The sequence below is a fragment of the Saccoglossus kowalevskii genome, chromosome 22, assembly GCF_978046115.1.
Source record: "Saccoglossus kowalevskii chromosome 22, keSacKowa6.1, whole genome shotgun sequence".
NCBI classification, from domain to species: Eukaryota; Metazoa; Hemichordata; class Enteropneusta; family Harrimaniidae; genus Saccoglossus; species Saccoglossus kowalevskii.
This window is the reverse complement of record NC_140662.1, coordinates 15,740,498-15,764,917: the sequence shown is the minus strand read 5'-3', so window position 1 is coordinate 15,764,917 and position 24,420 is coordinate 15,740,498. Positions and strand designations below refer to the sequence as shown.

Genomic DNA, 24,420 nt, shown 5'->3' with positions numbered 1-24,420 from the left:
TCGACTTCTTGTTAAAAACTACAATCCAATTGCTTTGATATTACATATATAGGTACTACATGTGGACCACTCTCAAATTTGTTCATTTCATGATGATATCTTTAACTTTCTAATTTTGGTAAATATTTTTGTCATTTTGGGGAAAAAGTGATATTTTCAACTTCTTGTTAAAAGCCGCAAGTCCAATTGCTTTGATATTACATATATAGGTTCTACATGTGGACCTCTCTCAGATTTGTTCATTTTGTAATGATATCTTTAATTCTCTAATTTTGGTAAATATTTTTGTCATTTTTGGTGAAAAGTGATATTTTCGACTTCTTGTTAAAAACGACAAGTCCAATTGCTTAAGTAGATACTACATATGGACCACTCTCAAATTTGTTCATTTCATGATGATATCTTCAATTCTCTAATTTTGATGAATATTTTTGTCATTTTTGGTAAAAAGTGATATTTTAAAAACCACAATCATTTATGGTTAAAAATTATATTTTTGAATTCTTGTTGAAAACAGCAAGTCCCATTGCATTGATACTATGCATATTGTTCATTTTCTAATGATATCTTCTGTTCTTCAATTGAAATGTGCATTGCTAACAGCGGAGCTATCTCAGCCGAGAGGCTGCTTGTTTTAAAATGTTTTTGTGCCCGGTAACAGTTTTGGACATTTAATGTCGCTGTTGTCTCTCCTGACTTTTTGTATGTGCAAGTTGCAAGTGCTAGTCCTGAAACACTGCATTTTTGTCACAGAAGTCGTATTCATGTTTGGGACTACATGACAGGGCTGTGTGGCCATCTCTCTATCAAATGGCAATTTAATGCGCTGTCCTGATGTCAACCAGGCTCGGTCGAACACAATCACCTGCGGACCTTAACTAAGGTTCCCCCAAAGTCGCATTGATTAGTGAATGAGACCCCGCCAGTGGAATTGGCCTTCCCATTGAGTCTGTGGTACACTCACCCAGGGTAGGGGTCAACCCTTCTTGGTGTTCAGCCTGAGGTATGTTTGAACTTGGGTCTACCGATCATGAGTCTGATGCGACAACCACTATGCTACCAGAGGTTACTTTAAATTTAATTTAAGTATTGTATTGAGTAAAATTTCTTATGAATCATTCAAATTCAAAACAATGGAAAACAACAAATTGGTTGTTTAATTAAACAAGAAAAACAATAGTATCCCATGATTCCATGGTGCAATCCTGGGAACTGAGGAGCCTTGATTATTGCACATATTCAAAAACTAGCCAGAATCCGGGTGAAAACAAGAAAGATTCCAAATCCATCAAGTCTGTTTTGTTGTGACACTACTTCTTTAATCGCAATAACTTGATACCCATCTTATCTTTGACTTGAATGCTGAGTTGTTGCAAGGTGAATGTTCACAAAGGAGATCAAGTACTTATCCGATACATAGTGCCTGCATCAAAACGTACTACTAATACAAGTTTAAACACATGCGGTGACTTCATAATAAGTTATTTTTATTTTTAAACTCTTAAAGTTGATTTAACATTGGTCTATTTTCCACATGTAAACACTCACTAATTTGCATAATAATTTGCATAAATATTATGTAACAACAATACTAATTAACATATCACTTGAAGCTTAAACTTAAAGCGAGGGGAATTGTCACCTGCGCATGCGTCAGATAGCCATAGCGTGTCAGTGTTCACAAACTTGCAGCTATCCATGAGCCTTTGTGTTTTTAGCGCATGTCATCATTGCTTGGGATGCAATTCCCGTGTGCGCAGGTGACGACCCTCCCGGTTTAAAACTTCAGTGGCCATTCTTGGTAACATTGTCATGCTTAATTGCCCTTAGGAGGATGCTATATTAAAAAGTTTTAATTCATGTAGTGCTGTTTTCACTTCAAAGTAAATGTAGCACTGAGCAACTTATTCTACTTTGCCAAAAAATTCAAATTAAATTTATTCTTTTTACTGCTTGATAACATTAAAGGGCAGCAGTCGTCGCGACGTGTCCTGCTCGATATGGGACTCATAGCAACGCATGTAAAATGCATTGTTTATTTACATGAAATTCGAACACGCTCTGTGCGACGACCACCGCCCTTTAAGAAAAAAGCTGTACAGATGATGTGTACTGATAAAGCTAGGATGGAACGCTGTGTTATAATTGGTCTACTCTCATGCTTACATTCTCCGGCAAAGTCAAGAAGACGCTTTATTTATTGAAAATGAAAAGATTCATTATGGGACCTGGAAAGAAATGTAGGTCTATTTAGGAGACAATCGTTTTCTGACCATGCAAGGTTATGCAATGAGATTCATGTTCAACATCAGTGTTTGAAAAAAAAAAACACCTTCGTCTTTTTTTTTTCACAAAATAGTGTCTGATTGGCAATTTGTTTGTACCTAAGTGATTTCTTGAAAAATTTATCAAAAATAAAACATTGTTAAAATACTAATTAAGCGAATGTCTCCTTGTAGTTGACCATGTGAGGAGGGTGTCCTGAAAGTAGTTCATGTAACGGATGAATAATGCGATTACAAGGTTGGATAATGTGAGAACAAAATTTTCCCTGGAAAAAAAATTAATTAAGAGTTGAGCCATTGAAAATCATGGAGGGATCTTTTTACATTAAATGTACATGTTTATCCAGAACACTTTGTTTACAGTTATTTTTATACATGTATATACACATAGCAGAATATATATTTCCATTTGAATTTTGGAAAACAACTACCTGACTTTTAAATAATAAATAACAGTTGACTCTTTTTCTCACCCCCATTTATTTTGAAGTGTAAGATTACCAATTATGACAAGGATTCTCACCAAATATTGTTCACCATTTAACTACCTCCCTTCTTAAAAGATTCCCAATTATGTTGAAGATGTGCGTCAGTAAATTAGTTAATGGTCTGTATTATTTATTATTTAGTAGTCTCTGCTTTTGGAATTTGTGGCCGGTTATACTGTTCATTTTTTAACGTTTTGATGATCACATAGTTTATTTGCTTATGAAGAGAAAATTTCAAAAATTATATCTATACAATGTTCATCCTTGGAACATTTCTTGCAGTCTGATTGGATATTTGAGGATGGCGCCGACTGTGATCTTTATTTGTGCTGTAACAATCTTCAAAAAGATAAAACCTCCTCTAATTAAAGCACTGCTCGCTAGCTCATTCATTAGTGGGGCTTAAATTCATCAAGTATAATGAGTTGTCCAACAACAGAAATAACTTTGGTGGCTCCCTGTGGAGCCACTAACTACGAAGACTCCCTATTAACTACCGTTGCATAGCTATCAAGTATCCCATTAGTCTTGTACCATAGAGGATACGTACCTGTACAGGTGGTGATTAATCCAAGTTACAAAGATAGGCGGGAGCGGCTTTCTATTTTAATTCGTCTTAATGGTGACTTAATGGTCGAACTCAATCATTCTTTTGTATTTCTCTAAAAGCTATGTGGATGGTCAAAACTCGTACAGGTCAACTTTCTGACAAATTTCATCTATCATTCTGTATCGCTCTCTTAGAAGCTTGTGTTTGGTGAAAACTCGTACAAGTTGATAATTGTGCATATTGATAAATCAAAACACTTACAGGTAGAAATGTGTACTGGTCACAAGTAATACATTCAAAATCATGAGCAATGTCAATTTCCATCATTTCATCCATATTTATTTGGGAATTTTGAAATATTTTATAAAATGCCAGTTAGGAAATGCATTATCATTTTTGTGTAGCATGTGCCAATAAGGAAATCTGACAGTATATTCAAAGTATCCTAATATAAATTAGATCCCTTTTTGTATAAAAATGGGTATCCCTCCCTAATATTGGGAAATAGACTGGACCAGCCGTGGCAGTTTTATGAATCGTTCTTGAATATTGGGCTGATGTGAAATTACCACAACTGGTTTATGCAGTAACGTTATGTAACCTGGGAGTAGAACACTTCTAAAAAAAGAAATTACCATAATTACTCTATTATATGCGCATCTCAAAAATCGGCACACATAAACAAAATATTAAAATTAATTGTATGCTAGAGCTGACCTATTTTGACCATACATGTATATACATGTACGTGATACCTTTGTTATTTACGCAAGTGCATGCGTGACCAGTGAAGCAAATTCAGTATTGCCGGTACTGCAGCATTTCTTGTACAATAAACATACCTATCATGTTGATGTTGAGTTTTCATCTAAAATTTTACAGAAACAAGTTAAAAGCACAATTTATGGCTAATGTGCGTCAATTCATGAACTATTCATTAATTTGTATGTAGGTTACTCCTACACATGGACGTCATAACCGTCAACATTTATCGTCAAATTGGGATTAAAACAAGAACACCATGACATTAAACCTGCTATACATCCCCATTTGCTTTTAAAGTAGACTGTAAAATTTATATTGCGCCGTTGGATCATCTAGATTTCGCAATATTCTGTGTAAGGAACAAAACATTCCGAATAAATAAATTTTTCTATAATTTATAATTTTTCTGAATTTAAATAATGATTGTTGGCGAAACCGATAGAAATCAGCGTGGCTTACAGTTTCAGATCAAAACGTTAAAAAAATAATCAATATTTTTGCATGTAGCAGAGTATATTTGTGTGAAGTGTTGCAAATATTTTAATTATTCCACAACTACTCTGAATCTGTAGCAGGGCACGTTTTTGTCATTCCTATCCGATACATTGTAGCATTATATTATATACAGTTACTCAATTCAAGTAAGCTATGCATAATTCTCTAAAGCACTCAAATTTGGCTTCAAGATATAATCGCAATTCGATCACCTCAGGGCCTTCATGGCGGCTAGATTACATGAAAGTCACTATGGCTATTTTGTCTGACGAATCCCAGAGAAATGTTTAGTGTTACAAAATTCAAAAGAGCGATAGAAATTCACAGAATAAAGTCCTGCATCATTTTGATAAATAAAGCACATTGTCACATTTTTAACCACAAATTATGTTTTCATTCAATTCACTGATATATATTCATAAATAATTTATTCTAGGTTGCCTGGCAACTATTAGGGGTATTAATTATCTTCAAATATTCAATATTGAGTTTACTGATGTTATTTCAATTTTTTTGCTAATCGATAGGGGTAAGAATGTGACATTGAAATAATATAGATATATCATTATATAGGTCATTTGAAATCTTGAGTTATTCCGTAAAGTGATCTGCAATAATTCTATAAATAGGGTGCACTTTATTAAAATTGAATACAGAATCTAGTTTTGTGTTTTAATGAAAATACGATTTCTAAATGATGCTCAATCCCCTGAATTGTGTTTGTGTTCCGTTGAGGAAACAATTCTAAACAATCGAACGAATAATGCAGAGATTTATATCGATAATTTTATTCGACAATAGCAATAAAAATGAAAACTGTGCCAGATGCCAGTGCATGACAACGAAACAATGCGATATCCTTGTAAGTATCCGACATAATGAATACATATAACCTGACATATCAGATAATTTATAATACACCCACAGGGCAACCTGAAATGACACAAACTTCACAACCCATATATAGTTTTATTCTATCAGTCATTCTGTCTACATCGAAATGATTTAATTAATTCTTTAGCACGTTGCATTTCAAAATTAATTTACTTTCTCAAAGCCATGGGTATGTACAGACATGGTATTACCGATGAATTCACATGTGAATTCACTGACAATTCATTGGCGCTTGAATAATTAAAATATTTATTATAGTGCAGTATGTACTATCGTTTCTCCCAGTAGTATTACAATATGAAGTCTGAATTCAAAACAATATTTCTCCAGTATATAATTATTATGCGTATCGCCATGGTGATATAATAATTGTATACTGGTGAAGGTGATATACGTTATTAGATGTGGTAATATTTCTGTCCATATCTCACGTAACACAATGGAGTAAATGATTTCGTTATCGGGGGAGTAATAAATATTACGAACCCTCGTAAATTAGATAAATGATACAAATGATACAAATTTTCTGAAGTATTCGTCTCATAAAACCGAAAGCAGGATATGTGTTCAGCGTTTTTGAAATATTAATATTAATGAAACTGTCATTCATGATTGTTAAAATGGGTTTGTTGACGTTATAAAAAAAAATGTGAAGCGTGCTGAAGCAAGCGGTTTTCGTTATTACCTGTCGGTCATTGATTAACAGCTTTAGTCAGCTAATGTTGCTGAATTGTTTACACAAGGTCACAATGAAGGATACCCCAGAAAAGCTATAAATTAATGTGATTAGTTTTAGTGCCTGTGTATCCTTGAAATACTTTTTACTTCAAACCTGAATGTTGCACGTCTGAAAATCGCACAATTTAATGAAGATTTCTTTTGCAACACAAAGTCACGGTGAATTTTGTGAAATTTTGTCTCTATGAGTGCAATATAATCATTAGATCCGGGAAATTATGCAGTTGACAATACCATGCTTTTTTTCAACATTAAATATTGATTAGTGTATTTCCTGTAAATTCTTCAACATATCCATGATTATTATGAAAATACAACACCGAAATAAACACTAAAAACATTAATTTGGTTCCTAAGAATAGGCTTAAAAAATTCAAGATGGTGATGTCAATAAATTATTAACACCATGTGAGGGCGCTATAACACCACTAGGGGGGGGGGTAGGAATGGTGATTTCAGTAAGTATTGATCAATCATGTTAGTGATGAACAGTTTGTCTCTCAGTTCACGTAATGTCCTGTGCAGTTCTGATGAGAAAACAAGGTACAAATTGGATGCAATGACATCAAAAATAGCTTTACTCTCTGTTGACGTTTACTTTTGCATCTAGTGAAAATAACGCACTCACAAATATATTTTGCAGCATGCTGAATATAAAATATATTCTAGCTGGAATGTGATTCAATTGTATTGATTGTAATTATTTTGTATCAGATATAAAATTTTAATTAATTTAAATTCTCTTCAAATATACATACTGTGGAATGTAAACTACTAGTATTCAATTTTGTATTCCAAAGTAAATGTTTTTATCCCGCATAAACTAATTTTCTCTTTTTGCGTGTTCTTATCATTATCATTTAGCTCAAAATTAACAATAAGTAATAGAAAAAAACTTAAAATTGTGTGAAATATTTTGGTGGGTATAATGTTCACATTTAATTTCTGCTGTTATGAATGTTCAATATTTTTAATAAGTAAATTTTTCAAGGACAAAGTTACATCTGATTTTCTTTGAAGATCTGAAATTTCACTCATTTTTTTTCCTGACATGTGAGATGTAGGGGTCTACATACGTGAAATAAAATTAATTTTGAAATTAATTTGACCTACATACAGTGTCAACTAAAATTCCTTTCAACAATTACACGCCTACTAAAATCATCCATCCTCAGATGTGCCAAAATTGGTGGGAAAAACAGAAGGAAATGTGTTAATATGTAAATATGTGATTAGAATAAAGACTTATTTTTCCATACAGGAAAATATTGTGAATAATTAATTCTTAGCTGTTTCAGGTAATACAAATGAAACGGTTCGAGCCCATCTGCCTCGTTCTGTTCAGTGATTTATTATTTTCATCAGGAATAATATATTTTCTGTACAGAGGGTACAAAATTAAAAATATTATTATTGCTATATAGTGTTTAAAATATTTTGCTTGGACTTGATTTATTTTTTGGGAGAAATATTCTTTTTCTTTAATTGCTTGCATGTCAATTCCATCAGATGATTGCGAATAAATTATACTGTCAATCTGGGCAGAGCTTAGAGGCAAATAGCTGCCGTGATCATTGAGAAAGAGCGATCTACACGTCTTATTTTTGCCCCTCTTATAGTGTTCCATTTTCTCCCATTGCTGCGTCTATTGTTCCTCTGACGTGTGTAACTATGATATTTTGGGGGAGGGTTGGGGTTGCTAAAAACAAATTATTATTTTTATGTCACCCATTTTTAATTCTGTAAAACTGTTCTGTCAATTTGTTAATCCACGTTGTACAAAGCCAAAACGACTTTTGTAGTTACACATGGGGTAAAATGTCGGCGGCGTGTTCATGTCATGCATATGCAAACAGCACCTGGGACAGATGGAAAATGAATTTCCCATTGTTTGTATACTATTATAAGTATACGCCTTGATAAATGACATATCACCATGTGCTAACTCATGTGGTAAAACTAACACATGGATTAAAAACAAAATTTAAAATAAAAATCTAATACAAGATAAATTCCAGCTTAAAGTACGGTACTTATTTTGTATGATATTATCTCAGCAATTTTTTCTGGGAATAAGAAAATCCAATTTGTAATATATTGTCTTTGTGTTTAATTTGCAGCTGTATGTAATGCAGCCCCAGTGGCCTTATAAAATGGCAAGTATGTCAGGGACGAATGGAAATACGGGCAGCAAGGATGAACCAATTGATAGCAGACATAGTCCAGCTACCTTAAATATATTGACAAATAGCACTGATCATGAAGATTTTTCTAAAAGGTATGTATACCGTATTTGTTCTATTATCCGATAGAAATCACGAAAAACATCAAATGAATTAATCATATGTTAGGTCTTTCAAGTATTATTTATTTTGGCCATTGACGCAGCTTTGTAACTTTCGTAAGTGTGTATGATAATAACAGAGCAAATGATCATTCTGATTATTCTCTCAGTTTTAGATTCATTGGTATTTCAAGGAAACAATGCATTCTCTTGTTAAATTTTTGTATATTGACTGGGTTTTAATTTCAGCATTTAACTATCAGTACAATAATAGAAAAATAAAACCCAGCTAATAATTAAGTCTTATACAGTGCTCTACTTGCATAGATTTTATCTACTAGTTCTAGTATTCAAATAACCTTTTCAATATTTCTGGAAAAGAACCATAATTTTGGAGCCAACAGACACAATTTAAGTCAATTTTCAGTTTTTACTAAAAAAATTGGCTATTTTTTATACCAATCTTCTGAAGAAAAATGCAGATTTTATAAACAGGACTATTTTGTGAATTTGTGATAAAAAATAGAACTGGTGGTAAAAAAGTTAAAATATTATAAGGGCGTATTATGTAAATAGAAGTTCCAGCCCAACCCTGACAGGGGATTGAACTGTTATTATCTAGGTACAGTTTGTACATGTATATGCCCAAGGACCAGAAAACAATGTGCTGAATTTTTAGATACTTGCATGTGAACATTTACTGGATTTAATCTATTCAAGGGCAGACCTACAATGGTTCATACAAAATCTCTAAAATCTGAATAGGTGTAGAAATTATGCATTTTTTTTTTTTTTTTCAAAAATATTGTGATACAAATCAATCCTGTTATTAGTTTATGTGCTTGCGTAAATGCCAGAGTTACGTTGGAATATTGTAGTTGTATTTCATCGATCTAGTAATTTGGGGTTTATGTGCACTTCTATTGAAGAAGCTTCATTGGTGGTATTTTCTTTATTAGATGCCCATCTCCAATAGAAGCACATGTAAACCCAAAATAATTTTTTTTTTATACTTTATCATAAACATAATTACTTTTGTTGACCATCAAAACACCTCGTAAGCGCTACTAATAGAGCAACTATGGTATTTTGAAATTTCCATGTCAGGGCTTACAACACTTAAATTTATCCGCCCAGATTCTGAAAATTAGTGGGTGGTTTCACAAGCATAGACAGATACCTGGCTAAATACAGCAATACTAAAACAAAATCAATGGGTGTCTCACTGACTATTTTTTTTTCTCTACAGATGCATCTGACAGGTTGTCAGATAGCTGTATTGTAGTTGTAATCATGGCCGCAACATAAGCATGTTCGGCTAACCCTGGGATTCCAGCATGAACAATGACCCCAGTGGAGTAATTTGAATAGCTCATGGTTTTGATAAACTCTGTGGTCAAGAGATAAAATGCTTTGTATTTTGTTAGTTAAAAAAATGCTTAGGTCACTGAACTTTGGTTGTTGTGAAGATTATTTTTCTTACCAGTCATCATAAACTTTTAAATTTAGGGTTTATTGTTCTAGTGTTTGTTTCAAATGATGCTCAAAATCAAGAGATAAATTATTCATGACGACGTTCAATTTGGACAACCAAATAAGAAAAAAAAAATGTGATAGATGTATCAATAACACTGTCATGAATTAATTTCTCAAAAACTTTATTCATCAGAGGTTTCACTAAATGTTGGAGTAGGTGGCTAGATTTAGATTTAGTATAATTCCAAAATATGACACTTCTCTATCGATTGCAAGTCTTTGAATACAAAGTAGCCGACTGAGCAAGCTGAGGAGATAGATAATTAGGCGTCAGTTGCCTCTTAACAAAACCCCTGGTTCAGACATTAAACGGTTGTGCTAACATTCTACAGTAGACCCTGTCAAAACTGAAAAGCAGAGAAAGCAAAAAAAACAACAGATTACTGTTTGCTTTATATAGAGAATTTCATTTTATGATTTATTTTGATTTTTTTTTCACATAGTTTGGTTTAGACCAGTTTCTGTGTATACTTATATTCTATCTGTGGCAAAAATTTTACCTTTTCCCAAAGCTTCTATTGATCTACTCTATTTGCTCTACTGTAAAATACTTTATTTTTCGATTGGAATTAATTTTTGTTATTTTCGCTAAAGGAATGATTCAGTGAAAATAAAATCCAGCGAATATACCTTTTTAGTCCCCGTTCGGACGCAGTCCGAAAACGGGGACTTATGTTTTGCCCTGTGTGCGTCCGTCCGTCCGTGCGTCCGTGCGTCCGTGATCACCTGTATCTCGAACATGCATGGACCGATTGAGTTCAAACTTCACTCATACATCACACATTATATGGGACATATGCACATGCATTTTTTTCATGATCCGATTAACGATAGCCGAATAGCGGCCATTTTAAGGCCGAAAATGCATCAAAATCGCACATTTTCACCATTCCGGACCCGGATCTCAGTTATGCATGGACGGATTTTGTTCAAATTTGGTACATACATTAAACATAATAGGACCTTGATGCACGTCATTTTTTTTTTTGGATCGGGTTCGAAATGGCCGACTGGCGGCCATTTTGTTTTAAAGAATTCAGTTCTGGATCCGTATCTGAGACATGCTTGGATTGATCGAGTTCAAACTTCACACACACAAGGTACATCATGTCACAAATATGTATGTGCATTTGTTTCATGATCTCATTAACGATAGCCAAATGGCGGCCGCTTTAAGGCCGAAAATGCATTGAAATCGCACATTTTCACCATTCCGGACCCGGATCTCAGTTATGCATGGACGGATTTCATTCAAATTTGGTACATACATTAAACATAATAGGACCTTGATGCACATCATTTTTTTTTTCGGATCAAGTTCGAAATAGCCGACTGGCGGCCATTTTGTTTTAAAGAATTCAGTTCTGGATCCGTATCCGAGACATGTCTGGATTGATCAAGTTCAAACTTCACACACACAAGGTACATCATGTCACAAATATGTATGTGTATTTGTTTCATGATCTCATTAACGATAGCCAAATGGCGGCCGCTTTAAGGCCGAAACTGCATTGAAATCGCACATTTTCACCATTCCGGACCCGGATCTCAGTTATGCATGGACGGATTTCATTCAAACTTGGTACATACATTAAACATAATAGGACCTTGATGCACGTCATTTTTTTTTTCGGATCAAGTTCGAAATAGCCGACTGGCGGCCATTTTGTTTTAAAGAATTCAGTTCTGGATCCGTATCCGAGACATGCTTGGATTGATCGAGTTCAAACTTCACACACACAAGGTACATCATGTCACAAATATGTATGTGCATTTGTATCATGATCTCATTAACGATAGCCAAATGGCGGCCGCTTTAAGGCCGAAAATGCATTGAAATCGCACATTTTCACCATTCCGGACCCGTATCTCAGTTATGCATGGATGGATTTTGTTCAAATTTGGTACATACATTAAACATAATAGGACCTTGATGCACGTCTTTTTTTTTTTCGGATCAAGTTCGAAATGGCCGACTGGCGGCCATTTTGTTAAAGAATTCAGTTCTGGATCCGTATCCAAGACATGTCTGGATTGATCAAGTTCAAACTTCACACACACATGGTACATCATGTCACAAATAGATATGTGCCTTTGTTTCATGATCTGCTTAACAATAGCGAAATGATGGCCATTTTAAGGCCGAAAATGCATCAAAATCACGTATTTTCACAATTCCAGAACCGGATCTCAGTCATGCATGGATGGATTTTGTTCAGATTTAGCACAATGTGTTGTACATATGCAGGTGCATTTCGGTCATGATCTGCTTTGAATGTATATGTCACTCAAATATGAACGGAACGGGGACGTGTCATTGACAATGACTTGTTTCCTATATTGTACATTCAACTTGTCAATAATAAGTGAAAATAAATTCCATACAAAACACCCAAAAAGTCTTTTCAGCGAAAATTAATTCCAGCTAAAATAAAGTATTTTACAGTATTAGAAGGGCATACACTGGAAATTATACTGGAGTGTAGTATATTCTGGTTGTCAATTTTCATGAAAACTATGTATTTTACATGCGTTGACGAACACTGCCCTTCAAATTTTTTGACACTTCCCTTTATATGCACTTCTCGAAGAGCAATAATTACATCAGAAATCAATCTTTATCTCCCCAGCATGCTGTGCCTTGATGAATGCGAAGAAATTGACTTGAAATCAACAGATACGCCATTAACAGTGCCAACGATAGCACGCTACAATGCCGATTCAGAATCTAGTGATCAAGTCCAAGTTAAGACCGCACCAGCGGTTCATTTTCAGCCTCCTCGTAGATCCACCTTTTTCGAAGGCATCTGGGGCTGTCTGAGACCAGTATGGACTATCATCGGAAAAACAGCGGTAGCTGAAAAACTCGCTTCAGGTAGTACATGTGGGTGTATTTCTCTAGTTTCTCACAAGAATTTATACATTGCAGTGCATGATGCAGTAGATTTATTGTGAACATTTATGAGACTTTGAATTTTTTGTGTTTTGATAATTTGAGAAGACAGGAAAAATAGCCCTAATCAAACATTTTTTGAGAGTTGGTAGCCTCTATAACTCTACAGGTAGGCTCGAAATAATTCAGCTTCCATTTTACACAGCAGCGTCCCTCTGCAGACATCCTGCTGTAGTTAGTTAAAAATCTCCCCATTTTGATTGCCTCATGGTGGCAGTCTGATTGGAAGACTTGTCTTCAAAGAATATCAAATGTTAAAACTTCATCGTTGTCTACTGTAAGTTTACTCGCGTCATAATTGATTGGATGGTTGATGTTTGTTTTCTAGATGATTGGGAGGTTCCATTTGAAGACATCAGTGGATTGCAATGGCTTGGCAGTGGGGCACAAGGAGCAGTATTTCTAGGCTGTTACAAAGGTCAGCAGGTCGCTGTGAAGAAAGTTAAAGACAAAGTAGAAACTGATATTAGGCATCTACGGAAATTAAACCATCCTAATTTAGTGACAATAAGGTGAGTTTAATTTACTTACTCACTACCATTGTATCCTTCCACAAAGCTTTTGTTACCATTATAGACCATGTATCCATCCTCAATCCCTCTCACTACCATTGTAGGCCATGTATCCTTCCTCAACCCTCCTCACTACCATTTTAGGACTTGTATCTTTCCACAAACCTTCTCACTATCATTATAGACAATGTATCCATCCCAACCCTTCTTACTACCATTGTATCTTGTATCCATCCACAAGGTAGTCTAGTTCACAGTTTGCTTAGAAGATGCTAGTTTAAGATTTTTGATAAAAATATATTAATCATATTTGAATGTTTATTAGTTAGATACAAAATTGAAGGAAATATATGGATGTTGTTGTTAGTTTTAGACTTATTTTTTTAAAATTTTTTTAGTATTATAAAAAAACATTGTGATGGTACTAAATGATGTTGGGATTGAATTTCTAACCAAGTTAATCACATGTATCACATTAGGATATTTTTGTCTTTATGACAAGCTTGATAGCAATCTCGTTGTTGAGATGAATTACACTCTGAATTTCACTTCTCAATTTACTGATTATCACAGATAAAAATAATTGTAAATTTTTTAGCTAGATTGACCCAGATTTGAATGTCTCATGAGCGAATGGTCAATCTGGCATTTACCTTTTCACCACCAGACTTTCTCGCCCAAATTTTTTATAATTTCTCAATATTTCTGGAAATGAAGCCTAATTTTGGAGCTAACAGAAAAACATTTGAGTGAATTTTCAGTTTTTACTCAAAAAATTGGCTATTTTTGTCCCAATCGTCTGAAGGAAATTGCGGACTATAAACAGGACTATTATGTGAATTTGTGAGGAAAGAAGGGAACTGGTCGTGAAACGGTTAAACAACCTACAAACACATCGACTTCGAGATGAAAAATCAGCTTCTAGGAGAGGGAAAATTTACTTACCTCAATATCCCCTAGAGGGGGATCTGAACAATTGACTTGAGTATTGGGCTATGACTCACAATATATCCAGGTTACGACTATCTCCATATATGTGGGGCTGAATCATCAGAGGTCAGTGACACTAACAGTTCAGCCATCTATTCTGACTCCTATCTTACGCTATCCAAATAAGATATTAAAAATTCAACATCTTTATGAAAAATGACATAATACAAGTCCCAAATGATACTTTCTGTTTCTACTTCTACTTCCAAGACATGTAAATAATATATGACATAACACTTCTGACATGTGAAATTTGCCGCTAAAAAGTAGCTAAATATTTTATAATTTTCTGTATTTTTCCCTAAATTTTGATGACAGTTTTTGACAGAATGTGTTGTTTTTAACAGGCAGTTATCAATATTAATGAATTTATCAATAATTCTTGAAATTTTAAAAATGTCCTGAAAATTTGATTGTCAGTGCTTTTTACCTTGCCTGTACCATCAAAGATGGAAGGGAAAGGTATATTAAGGGAAAAATTTTGTCCGGCGTTGTCGTTGTTGTTGTCGTTGTCGTCGTCGTAATCGTTAATAATTGTTATTCTGTGCATAATAACTTTACTAATTTCATTCCAAACTTTATCAAACTTGGTCACCTTATTCATCAGTATAAAGTCTTCCCTGAGTTTGAACAACAGATGTCCTGTATGAAAATATCATGCAAAAATTGAGAAAATCTGATAAAATATTTTGACTGTTTCTACTTGACTGATCACTGGTGATACACATCAAAAGTCACTGATCTCAGTGGAAATATGCATTGTTGTATGTGTTCAATGAAGCAAATGATTTATCTTGTAATAATATCCTTGGTAATGTATCTCAGAATCCCATACTGGGTTTCAAAACCAACTCATGGAGAGATTGCACAGTCTGATACACATTTGCAAACCCACCAATAAATTCTTTACAGAAAACAAGATGTCAGAAAATCAATATAAGCACTGCTATGAACTGGGTGCCAAACTTTGATCAAGATCTGAAGCTAATAGAAAATCTGTTTAGTCAAAAGTTATCAAATCAAAAACAATACATAAAAAATACATTAAAAGCAAAACATTTCATCCACATTTTAAAAAGAAAATTATTCTTAAATATATGTATTCTGTATTTGACAAACAGTTCATTCGACAAATGAAAACTCACAGGAATATGTTTCAGCTATTAGAACAGAATGATAGAGTTTTTATAATACTAGTTTAAAAATGCACTTCAAAGAATGCAGTGTTTGAAGATGTAGATTCTCAGGAGGCAACAGTACTGTTGACTTCTCCCTCCACTGGACACCAACTAACTATTTAAGTTGATTTGCATACAAAGCAGAGCTTGCAACATGATAGCTATTCATAAAGGGTGTTTTTTTTTTTTACTTTTCATATAATACAGTAGTCACACAATGAGGCAGTTCATATTTGTCTCAGTAAATCATTAATATTTGACAGACACCTGTACAAAATACTTGGACTAAAGCCAGCTAAGATTTTCTGTTATCTTGCATGTTTTATGAATCTATTCACATCTAAATGCAGCACTTTTTTTTGCAATGAGACATTTGTTTTTATACTAAAATGTCTGAATTACTTTGAATAAAGCTGGAAATTATGTCCCTTAAAATAATTAAACAAATAAGGCACCAATATTTTTGTAAGTTATTTACATCTTTTAAGGACATTCGGTAGACTGATTCCCCACTGTTGTTTCAACCCCAAAACTTGTTTGTATTCAAAATTAATTATGACAATGCATATTTATATTGAAACAAACTATGATAAAGGGAATTATATTATATAACAAAGGGCAAGGTCACCAGAGTTCAACTATGTTTCTCTTTGTTAACGTCAACATACATGTAACTGGAATGATTGTCTGTCTGTATCCAAATCAAGATCAAATCTCTGAACAACAAATGTATATTTCTTTATTTATACTAGCATTACCCAACCAAAGTCAATATTTATTCAAAAATTTTGATCAAGAACAATAATAATATGAAATTATGTCAAATTAGTCAAAAATTAACTAAGAAAATGAGGACAATTCATAAAATGTGCAGAAGCATTTTGACAGGTGAAAAATGAAAAAAAACGTTGCCTGATTTTACTGCATGATTTTACTTTCTATACACACATCTCTAAACATATACTCTAGTGACTTTTTCTTTTTTTTAAATAAAACACAAAAAAAGCTGATTTACTTGAATATTTTTAAATACCCAGTGCATTTTGTGTAGCTATTGGTTAGAAATAGGTTGTACATTTATGTTTCTATTTCTGTTTTACAGAGGTGTGTGTACCCAAGCTCCTTGTTACTGCATTGTGATGGATTATTGCCCGTATGGTCAGTTGTATGAGGTTTTACGTGAAGGGCGAGAAATTCCACCCAATTTAATGGTGCAGTGGAGTAAACACATCGCTACTGGAATGAACTACTTACACTCTCATAAAATTATACACAGAGATCTTAAATCACCCAAGTAAGTGTGTTTACAGTACCGTGAATGTTCTTTTGGAATGTAAATAAACCAAAATATGCATGTATGGTATGACTTGAGTAAATCAGTATACTTTCCCAGCTGCTATTTACGTAAGCACATTTCCACTAGTCAGGAGTTTCGTTAAGAGCCGGCCGCCGGCCATATGGCTGGCTACAAGCCCAAATTGGTCGTCTACTCCACCCCTCCCTCAGACAGCCTACGCCGGTCTCGCTGCAGCGCTTCGCACTGCTGAGAGCCTTTTTAGTTTATTTTTGGCCTGTTGTTACAGGATGGTGGCCTGCTATTAAATGCATTTGTGAAACCCCTTGCACTAGTGTAACAAATATGTTATGTTTGGCCAAAAAACATAATTCCGTCATTTATATGCGCTATTAATTTAGTAAATACGGTATATAGATATTTTGACAACTGTCATTTATGTAAGAACATTTTGCTACTAATGAAACAATTATTGTATATTTGGCTAAAGACGCAATTTCCTGATTTATATAAGTACATTTACGCAAGCACATTTGCTCTTAATAGAGCAAATATTAATATTACAGTATACAAATAAATATTGTGGACAGGTCAAGGCTCTTTATATTAATATTTACGTACTTCTAGTTTGATACATGTATGTAGTTGGGCAACTTGACTGATAAACATTCTGCTAAACATGCTGTTGTTCATACATAAATAAGATTACCCCGGGTAATATTAGTTTTTCATTTTTCAGTGTACTAGTATGTAACAGGGATGTAGTAAAAATTTCTGATTTTGGTACCTGTAAAGAATGGAATGAAAAGAGCACCAAGATGTCGTTTGCGGGCACTGTCGCTTGGATGGCGCCGGAGGTTATACGCAATGAACCCTGTTCTGAAAAAGTAGATGTTTGGTCCTTTGGTGTTGTATTATGGGAGTTGCTTACCGGTGAAATGCCATATAAGGTAAGGTTATTTTTTTATACTGCTGTATTCATGATTTATGGCAAACAAAAATGTTGTTTTATGAAGTTCAACTCATTTTTTTAAATTTTTTTAAAAATGTAGGTTTTTTTTAATCCTTAGTAAGAGCTTCCTCTGGTCCCCTCACCCATAATTCTAATCTCAACCCCACCAGTGACCCTCTTGCCATTGTAATTGTATATGCCCATCTTCAGGACACATCGTTACTTGGAAAGATCATATACCATTACATTTGGGGAGTGTTAAGATTCAGGTTAGGGGGCCTTAAAGATCCTGGAAAATGTTTTTGATCGATTGGTTAAATTTGACAGCAAATAACTTTTGAAAATAAAATAAAAATTATTTTTTGTACAATGAATTCCTGAAATATCAGCCAAAGGATACATGACCTTCTATAAAGGTCGTCCATATTCATTTATTTTTAGCATGAATTGGGTTAATTAATTCATTATAAAGGTTTTATTCCATCCACCTCAATAAGCTGAGATCCCTATCTCCGAGCACCCAGGAGAAATGTGTTCTAAAGTTGAAATCTTGAATACATGGTTTGAATATATATATTTAGGAACATTTATTGCCTGGATTTTCTAAAAAAAAAAATCATCATCATTTTTGTGTTAATTTTTTACCAAATAGAGATAATTTATTTTTGGCTCCAGGTCTTGTTAAAAATTATTTAAAAAAAAAACATAGTTATGTAGTTTTATTATGTGAACAAGTTTAGTTAAAGCGAGAGAGTTGTCACCTGCGCATGCGTCAGATGGCCATAGCGTGTCATTGTTTACAGACACGCGTCTACCCATGAGCCTTTGCGTTTTTAGCGTGTGTTGCTATCGTCGTTTGGGACTCAATTCCCGCGCGTGCGCAGGTGACGACCCTCTCACTTTAATTTTTTTATTGCAGTCACTATCTATATAACTAATGAGCGAAATTTTTTTCATATTTTGTCAAATTTTATTATTATGATTTGTAGGGGATAGAAAAATGAATTATAAATTAATTTGATCCAAAATCAAGAAATAAATTACAGAAAAATTCATAAAAATTTGTGAAATGCTGCACTAAAATTATGGCAAGAAAAAATATGTTGTTTAAATCGTTGATATTTGATCATACAGGATGTGGATTCTTCAGCTATTATCTGGGGTGTTGGGAGTAATAGTTTGAAATTACCGATACCACGTACCTGTCCGGAAGGGTTCCAGCTGTTGATGAGACAGTGCTGGTAAGATCTCATCTTCTTTTCTGTATGTACATGCATAAGCTGAATGATCTGTGATTGTAAAATCCTGATAATGATTGGCTAATATTTCCTGTCACAACATGTTGATATGCAGATTAGCTAATTTACATATGCAAATTTCTTACAATACATCTGTATGTGTATCTTGGGAGCATACATTAAAAAAAATCTTGTCTAGCTTCTCTAAAACTATTAGATGGATGATTTGAATATGCAATTGTAAAATCTTGATAATGATTGGGTACTATATCCTGGGAAGGCCTGTGGAAATGTAAATTTTCCGATTAATACGTTCAAATTGAATTTCCACCTCACTTTGCAATACCATTTCTTATCCCTTCTCAACCTCTATAAAGTCTGTATTTCTGAATTCATTTGACAGATATCGATGAAATAGAGTGTGTGATTCATAACTTTCTATATTCGTAGGCATGGTAAACCAAAGAATAGACCTTCATTTCGTCAAGTATTAATGCATATTGATATAGCCTCATCAGATTTCCTTTCAACGCCGCAGGAGTCTTACTTTGATAAGCAGGTAAGTGATGGAGAAAGAGAAAGTTCTATTTGTAGTCTGTAGTTCTGTTTGTAAAGACTGTATGAGACATGTATGAGGTTTCTACGAGAATACCGCAAAGTATGCATGAAGGCAGTACGATGATCATATCAACAAACGCGTAGCGGAGGTCGATGTGCTATTCTACTGCCTGAGTTCATACTTTGTGGTATTCATGGATAATTTTATTATTTTCCACTTTTTAGCTCCGCTGTCGACTTTGTTGAGCGGAGCTTATCATATGAGTGATTGTCTGTCGTCGTCCGTGTCAATGTTTTAATTACTTTTTCGACTTCTTGAAAATGATAAGCCTGAATGCTTTGATACTTGGTGCATATGTACCTTGGGTAGACCTCTTTTAGATTTGTTCATTTTGTAATGATATCTTTAATTCTCTAATTTTGGTGAATATTTTTGTCATTTTTGCTAAAAAGTGATATTTTCAACTTCTTGTTGAAAACCAATTGCTTTGATATTACATATATATGTACTACATGTGGACCTCTCTCAGATTTGTTCATTTCGTGGTGATATCTTCAATTATCTAATTTTGATGAATATTTTTGTCATTTTTGGTGGAAAGTGATATTTTTGAATTCTGTTGAAAACAGCAAGTCTGATTGCTTTGATACTATACATATTGTTCATTTTCTAATGATATCTTCAGTTCTATAATTGCAATGTGCATTGCTAACAGTGGAGCTATCTCAGCCGACAGGCTGCTTGTTCTGGCTTGTAGTAATTATTTAATAACAGTCTGAAACGACAATGAAAAATGTTTTGTGCTGTACACTTGTACATTTAGTGACAGGAATCTGTTTCCATGCAAATAGTATGTCTGCCTCTGAAGTATACAATGGAATTGGTGTTTGAATGTGATGTAAACTTGTTGCACATTTTCTGAATAAAACATTCAAATGTGTCCATAACACTTTCAAACATGTTTTTATGGCATTTTACGGACAGGTACATTCATTGTCAGATGTATAATTTATACATCATAACTCGTATTCAGAGTCCAGGGCCATGACCACTGACTCCTAAACTCTATATATTATAACTTATTTTTAGGTTGACTGGAGAGAAGAGATTAAAAATACATTTGAAAAGATAAAGAGTGAAGGATCACATCTGCAGAGAATTGATGAAGATTTGATAAGAAAACGACAAGAGGAGCTGAAGTAGGTTGAATAATTGTTTTTGAATGTTCACACTATGTTAGGTCAAAAAGGGTTTAAAATAAAAAAATTTTCATGTGGGTTATTGTTATAGAGGTTTCCTGAGGGATTGTTATAGAGAAGTTTCCTAAGAAGTTCAGTTTATAGAGGTTTTCAGAGGTTTTCACATTGTCATTGTGGTTAACATTGTTCAGATGGTCATAATAGCACAAGCATCTTTACTTGAATACTTTTCTATCTTTACAACAGACATGCGCAAGACATTCGTCACCACTATGAGCAGAAATTAGAACGAGCCAATAACCTGTATATGGAACTGAGCTCTTGTATGTTGCAGTTGGAAAAACGAGAAACCGACTTGATCAGGTATTCAATGATTGTTAATTTTAGTTCTTGCACTTGAATTTTTCGCAGCTGGAAATTTTACACGATTTGAGAATTACGTGGATTTTTACTGTCAGGAAATTTGTCAAAATTGTTACCATGAAACCAAAGCGATTTACAGTATTATTGACCAAATACAAGTGGAATGGGTCAATCCTCGGGGGCGTAGCTACGTCACGGACTTTCTACATTGCTAAGACGCGCACCACTGTACCACGTATTTCTATGGGCTTTGTGCGCGCTGCTGTGGAACGCCGATGGAGCCGGTGAAAATTCGAGAAAACAACACAAACTCAACTTTGAAGTAATCCTGAACAACCAAATTCATATATGTTACACACGTAGGGCTAATCTTGTTACACTGTTCAGGGGACTCTCAACAACCATCCCAAAGTACCGTTTTCTGCGAGTTTTTGGTCTTTGTTTTCACCGCGAGGGTTGCCAGTCGGTAGAAATTGCCCGGATGTCCGCCCCAGGGGATACATGCTCTACGGAAAGCGACATTCTAAACCATTTACTTTATTACATTTGCACATTCTTGCAGGAAAGAGCGTCAGATACAGGCCTATGCCAAACCTAAAAAGCGTGTGATTAAACCTATTATCAAGGGACAGACAGACAATATAGACCTTGTGAAGAAATCGGTATCAAGATCACCGCAGATATTATCAAGGTAATGTATATACTGCCCTCTATAGTTAGGATGAAATGTTACTATGGTAACAGTTTCCACGAAAGTCATTTGGTACAGTGATGGCTGTTAGAATGAACAATTACAAAGTTTTAATTCAATTTCTTAACTTTTTTACCTTGCCCTAAATCACATTATAGTTTTCAAGGTATTGGTGGTAGAGATGTCTCCCATTAATGTTATCATTTTTTTTCCTTTTCAGGTGCTCAAGTCCAGCTATTGACATAAAAAATGAAACTCTGTCTGCATCGTCTTCTAGAAGATCTGTATCTCCTATGAAAATTTCGCCGAGTAGAATGCGGAAAACACGGTATAGACGTAGTAGTAGTGGAAGTTATAGTAGATCTAAAACTGTGGGACCTGTGAGCCCAAACAAAGAGGCACTCCACAATGAGTTGTTGTTAAAAACAACTGGAGTGGTTATGCAAGACATTGAGAACTTGAAAAATGTGGAATTAGGACGACTACGAAATGATTCAGAAAGTGACTGTTCTGTAAAATCTGGGAAATCTTCACGTAATGCTCCAGGGAGCGCTGTTAGACAAACTAAAATACCTTATGGAAGGCAAAGAAGTGTTGAAACACAGACAAGTGACAATACATGTCCAGTGCATAACTGTACAAACAGTACTCAGGAATTATACGATGAAGTTAATAGCAATAACTCGCCAAAATCAGAACATTTCTTGAACGGTAATCATCACTCATCCAATGAATATATTGGAGAGAAATTGGCACGTTGCCATAGTGATGCGAGAAGTCCAATCCGACGTAAAGGACCCGGGGTTGCTATGTTACAGTATCAAAAAACATCATCGTCAAATAAACCCAGGGAATTGAAGAGACTAAATTTAAAACCAAAAAAGGTGAGTATACAGTGATGATGAAACAAATGAAATATGTGATGTGTCATCACCTATGTAAATTGTCTTATTATTCAAGAAGACAAATAATTTGTGGTGTGACACCAAATAAGGGAAGATGGTAGCAATTTTTTTTATGGTAAGATGATATCTAAATAAAGAAAGTTCCACTTAAAATAGATAGTAAAGTATATGGTAATAAATTGAAACAGACGTGAATGTTTTGTGAAATAGATGATGCCTTGTATGGTAAGATGGTGCCAAATATGGACAGTTTCTTATAAGCTAGAAGTTTAACAGTTCATAATATACCTACTTATGTAATATATTCCAGGATATTTGTGGTGATTGGAGTGACGGTGATGGTGACGTCAGTGAAAGCAGTGATAACGATGATGTATTTACTGACAGGTAATAACAAATTATCAAATATAATAAAATCATGTGGTGCTCACTTTGACCAAACCATGTGTATTCAAATCATGTGGTGTCCACTTTGACCAATCAGGTGTATTCAAATCATGTGGTGTCCACTTGGACCAATCTGGTGTATTCAAATCATGTGGTGCTCACTTTGACCAATCAAGTGTATTCAAATCATGTGGTGCTCACTTTGACAAATCATATAATTAAATCATGTGGTGCTCATTTTTACCAATCTGGTGTATTCAAATCATGTGGTGCTCATTTTGACCAATCAGGTGTATTCAAATCATGTGGTGCTCACTTTGACCAATCTGGTGTATTCAAATTAATGGTGCTCACTTTGACCAATCTGGTGTATTCAAATTAGTGGTGCTCACTTTGACCAATCTGGTGTATTCAAATCATGTGGTGCTCACTTTGACCAATCTGGTGTATTCAAATTAGTGGTGCTCACTTTGACCTATCTGGTGTATTCAAATCATGTGGTGCTCACTTTGACCAATCTGGTGTATTCAAATTAGTGGTGCTCACTTTGACCAATCTGGTGTATTCAAATCATGTGGTGCTCACTTTGACCAATCTGGTGTATTCAAATTAGTGGTGCTCACTTTGACCAATCTGGTGTATTCAAATCATGTGGTGCTCATTTTGACCAATCAGGTGTATTCAAATCATGTGGTGCTCACTTTGACCAATCTGGTGTATTCAAATTAGTGGTGCTCACTTTGACCAATCTGGTGTATTCAAATTAGTGGTGCTCACTTTGACCAATCTGGTGTATTCAAATCATGTGGTGCTCACTTTGACCAATCTGGTGTATTCAAATTAGTGGTGCTCACTTTGACCAATCTGGTGTATTCAAATCATGTGGTGCTCACTTTGACCAATCTGGTGTATTCAAATCATGTGGTGCTCACTTTGACCAATCTGGTGTATTCAAATCATGTGGTGCTCACATTGACCAATCATATATAATCTAATCATATGGAGCTCAGATTGACCAATGAGATATAATAATAACCATGTGGTGCTCAGATTGACCAATCATATATAATCAAATCATATGGAGCTCAGATTGACCAATCAGATATAATAATAACCATGTGGTGCTCACATTGACCAATCAGATATAATCAAATCATATGGAGC

The 24,420-nt window shown here is 34.4% G+C and overlaps 1 protein-coding gene across 2 annotated transcripts in view; it reads left to right on the top strand.

The window, feature by feature from the left end:
- The window catches only part of LOC100375294 (mitogen-activated protein kinase kinase kinase 13-A-like), a 34,188-nt gene that overhangs the window by 5,132 nt on the left and 4,636 nt on the right, over positions 1 to 24,420 (top strand). The window contains exons 2-13 of one of the 2 annotated variants that reach the window (XM_085496168.1): positions 8,336 to 8,493; positions 12,666 to 12,910; positions 13,317 to 13,500; positions 16,771 to 16,962; positions 17,702 to 17,912; positions 19,049 to 19,155; positions 19,603 to 19,711; positions 20,801 to 20,910; positions 21,157 to 21,273; positions 21,836 to 21,964; positions 22,185 to 22,848; positions 23,180 to 23,256. In XM_085496168.1, coding sequence (XP_085352294.1) covers positions 8,345 to 8,493; positions 12,666 to 12,910; positions 13,317 to 13,500; positions 16,771 to 16,962; positions 17,702 to 17,912; positions 19,049 to 19,155; positions 19,603 to 19,711; positions 20,801 to 20,910; positions 21,157 to 21,273; positions 21,836 to 21,964; positions 22,185 to 22,848; positions 23,180 to 23,256 — 2,294 coding nt within the window. In that variant the 5' untranslated portion in view covers positions 8,336 to 8,344. Of the gene's footprint in view, positions 1 to 8,335; positions 8,494 to 12,665; positions 12,920 to 13,316; positions 13,501 to 16,770; positions 16,963 to 17,701; positions 17,913 to 19,048; positions 19,156 to 19,602; positions 19,712 to 20,800; positions 20,911 to 21,156; positions 21,274 to 21,835; positions 21,965 to 22,184; positions 22,849 to 23,179; positions 23,257 to 24,420 lie in introns of both variants that reach the window. The other variant, XM_085496167.1, reaches the window with a different exon arrangement.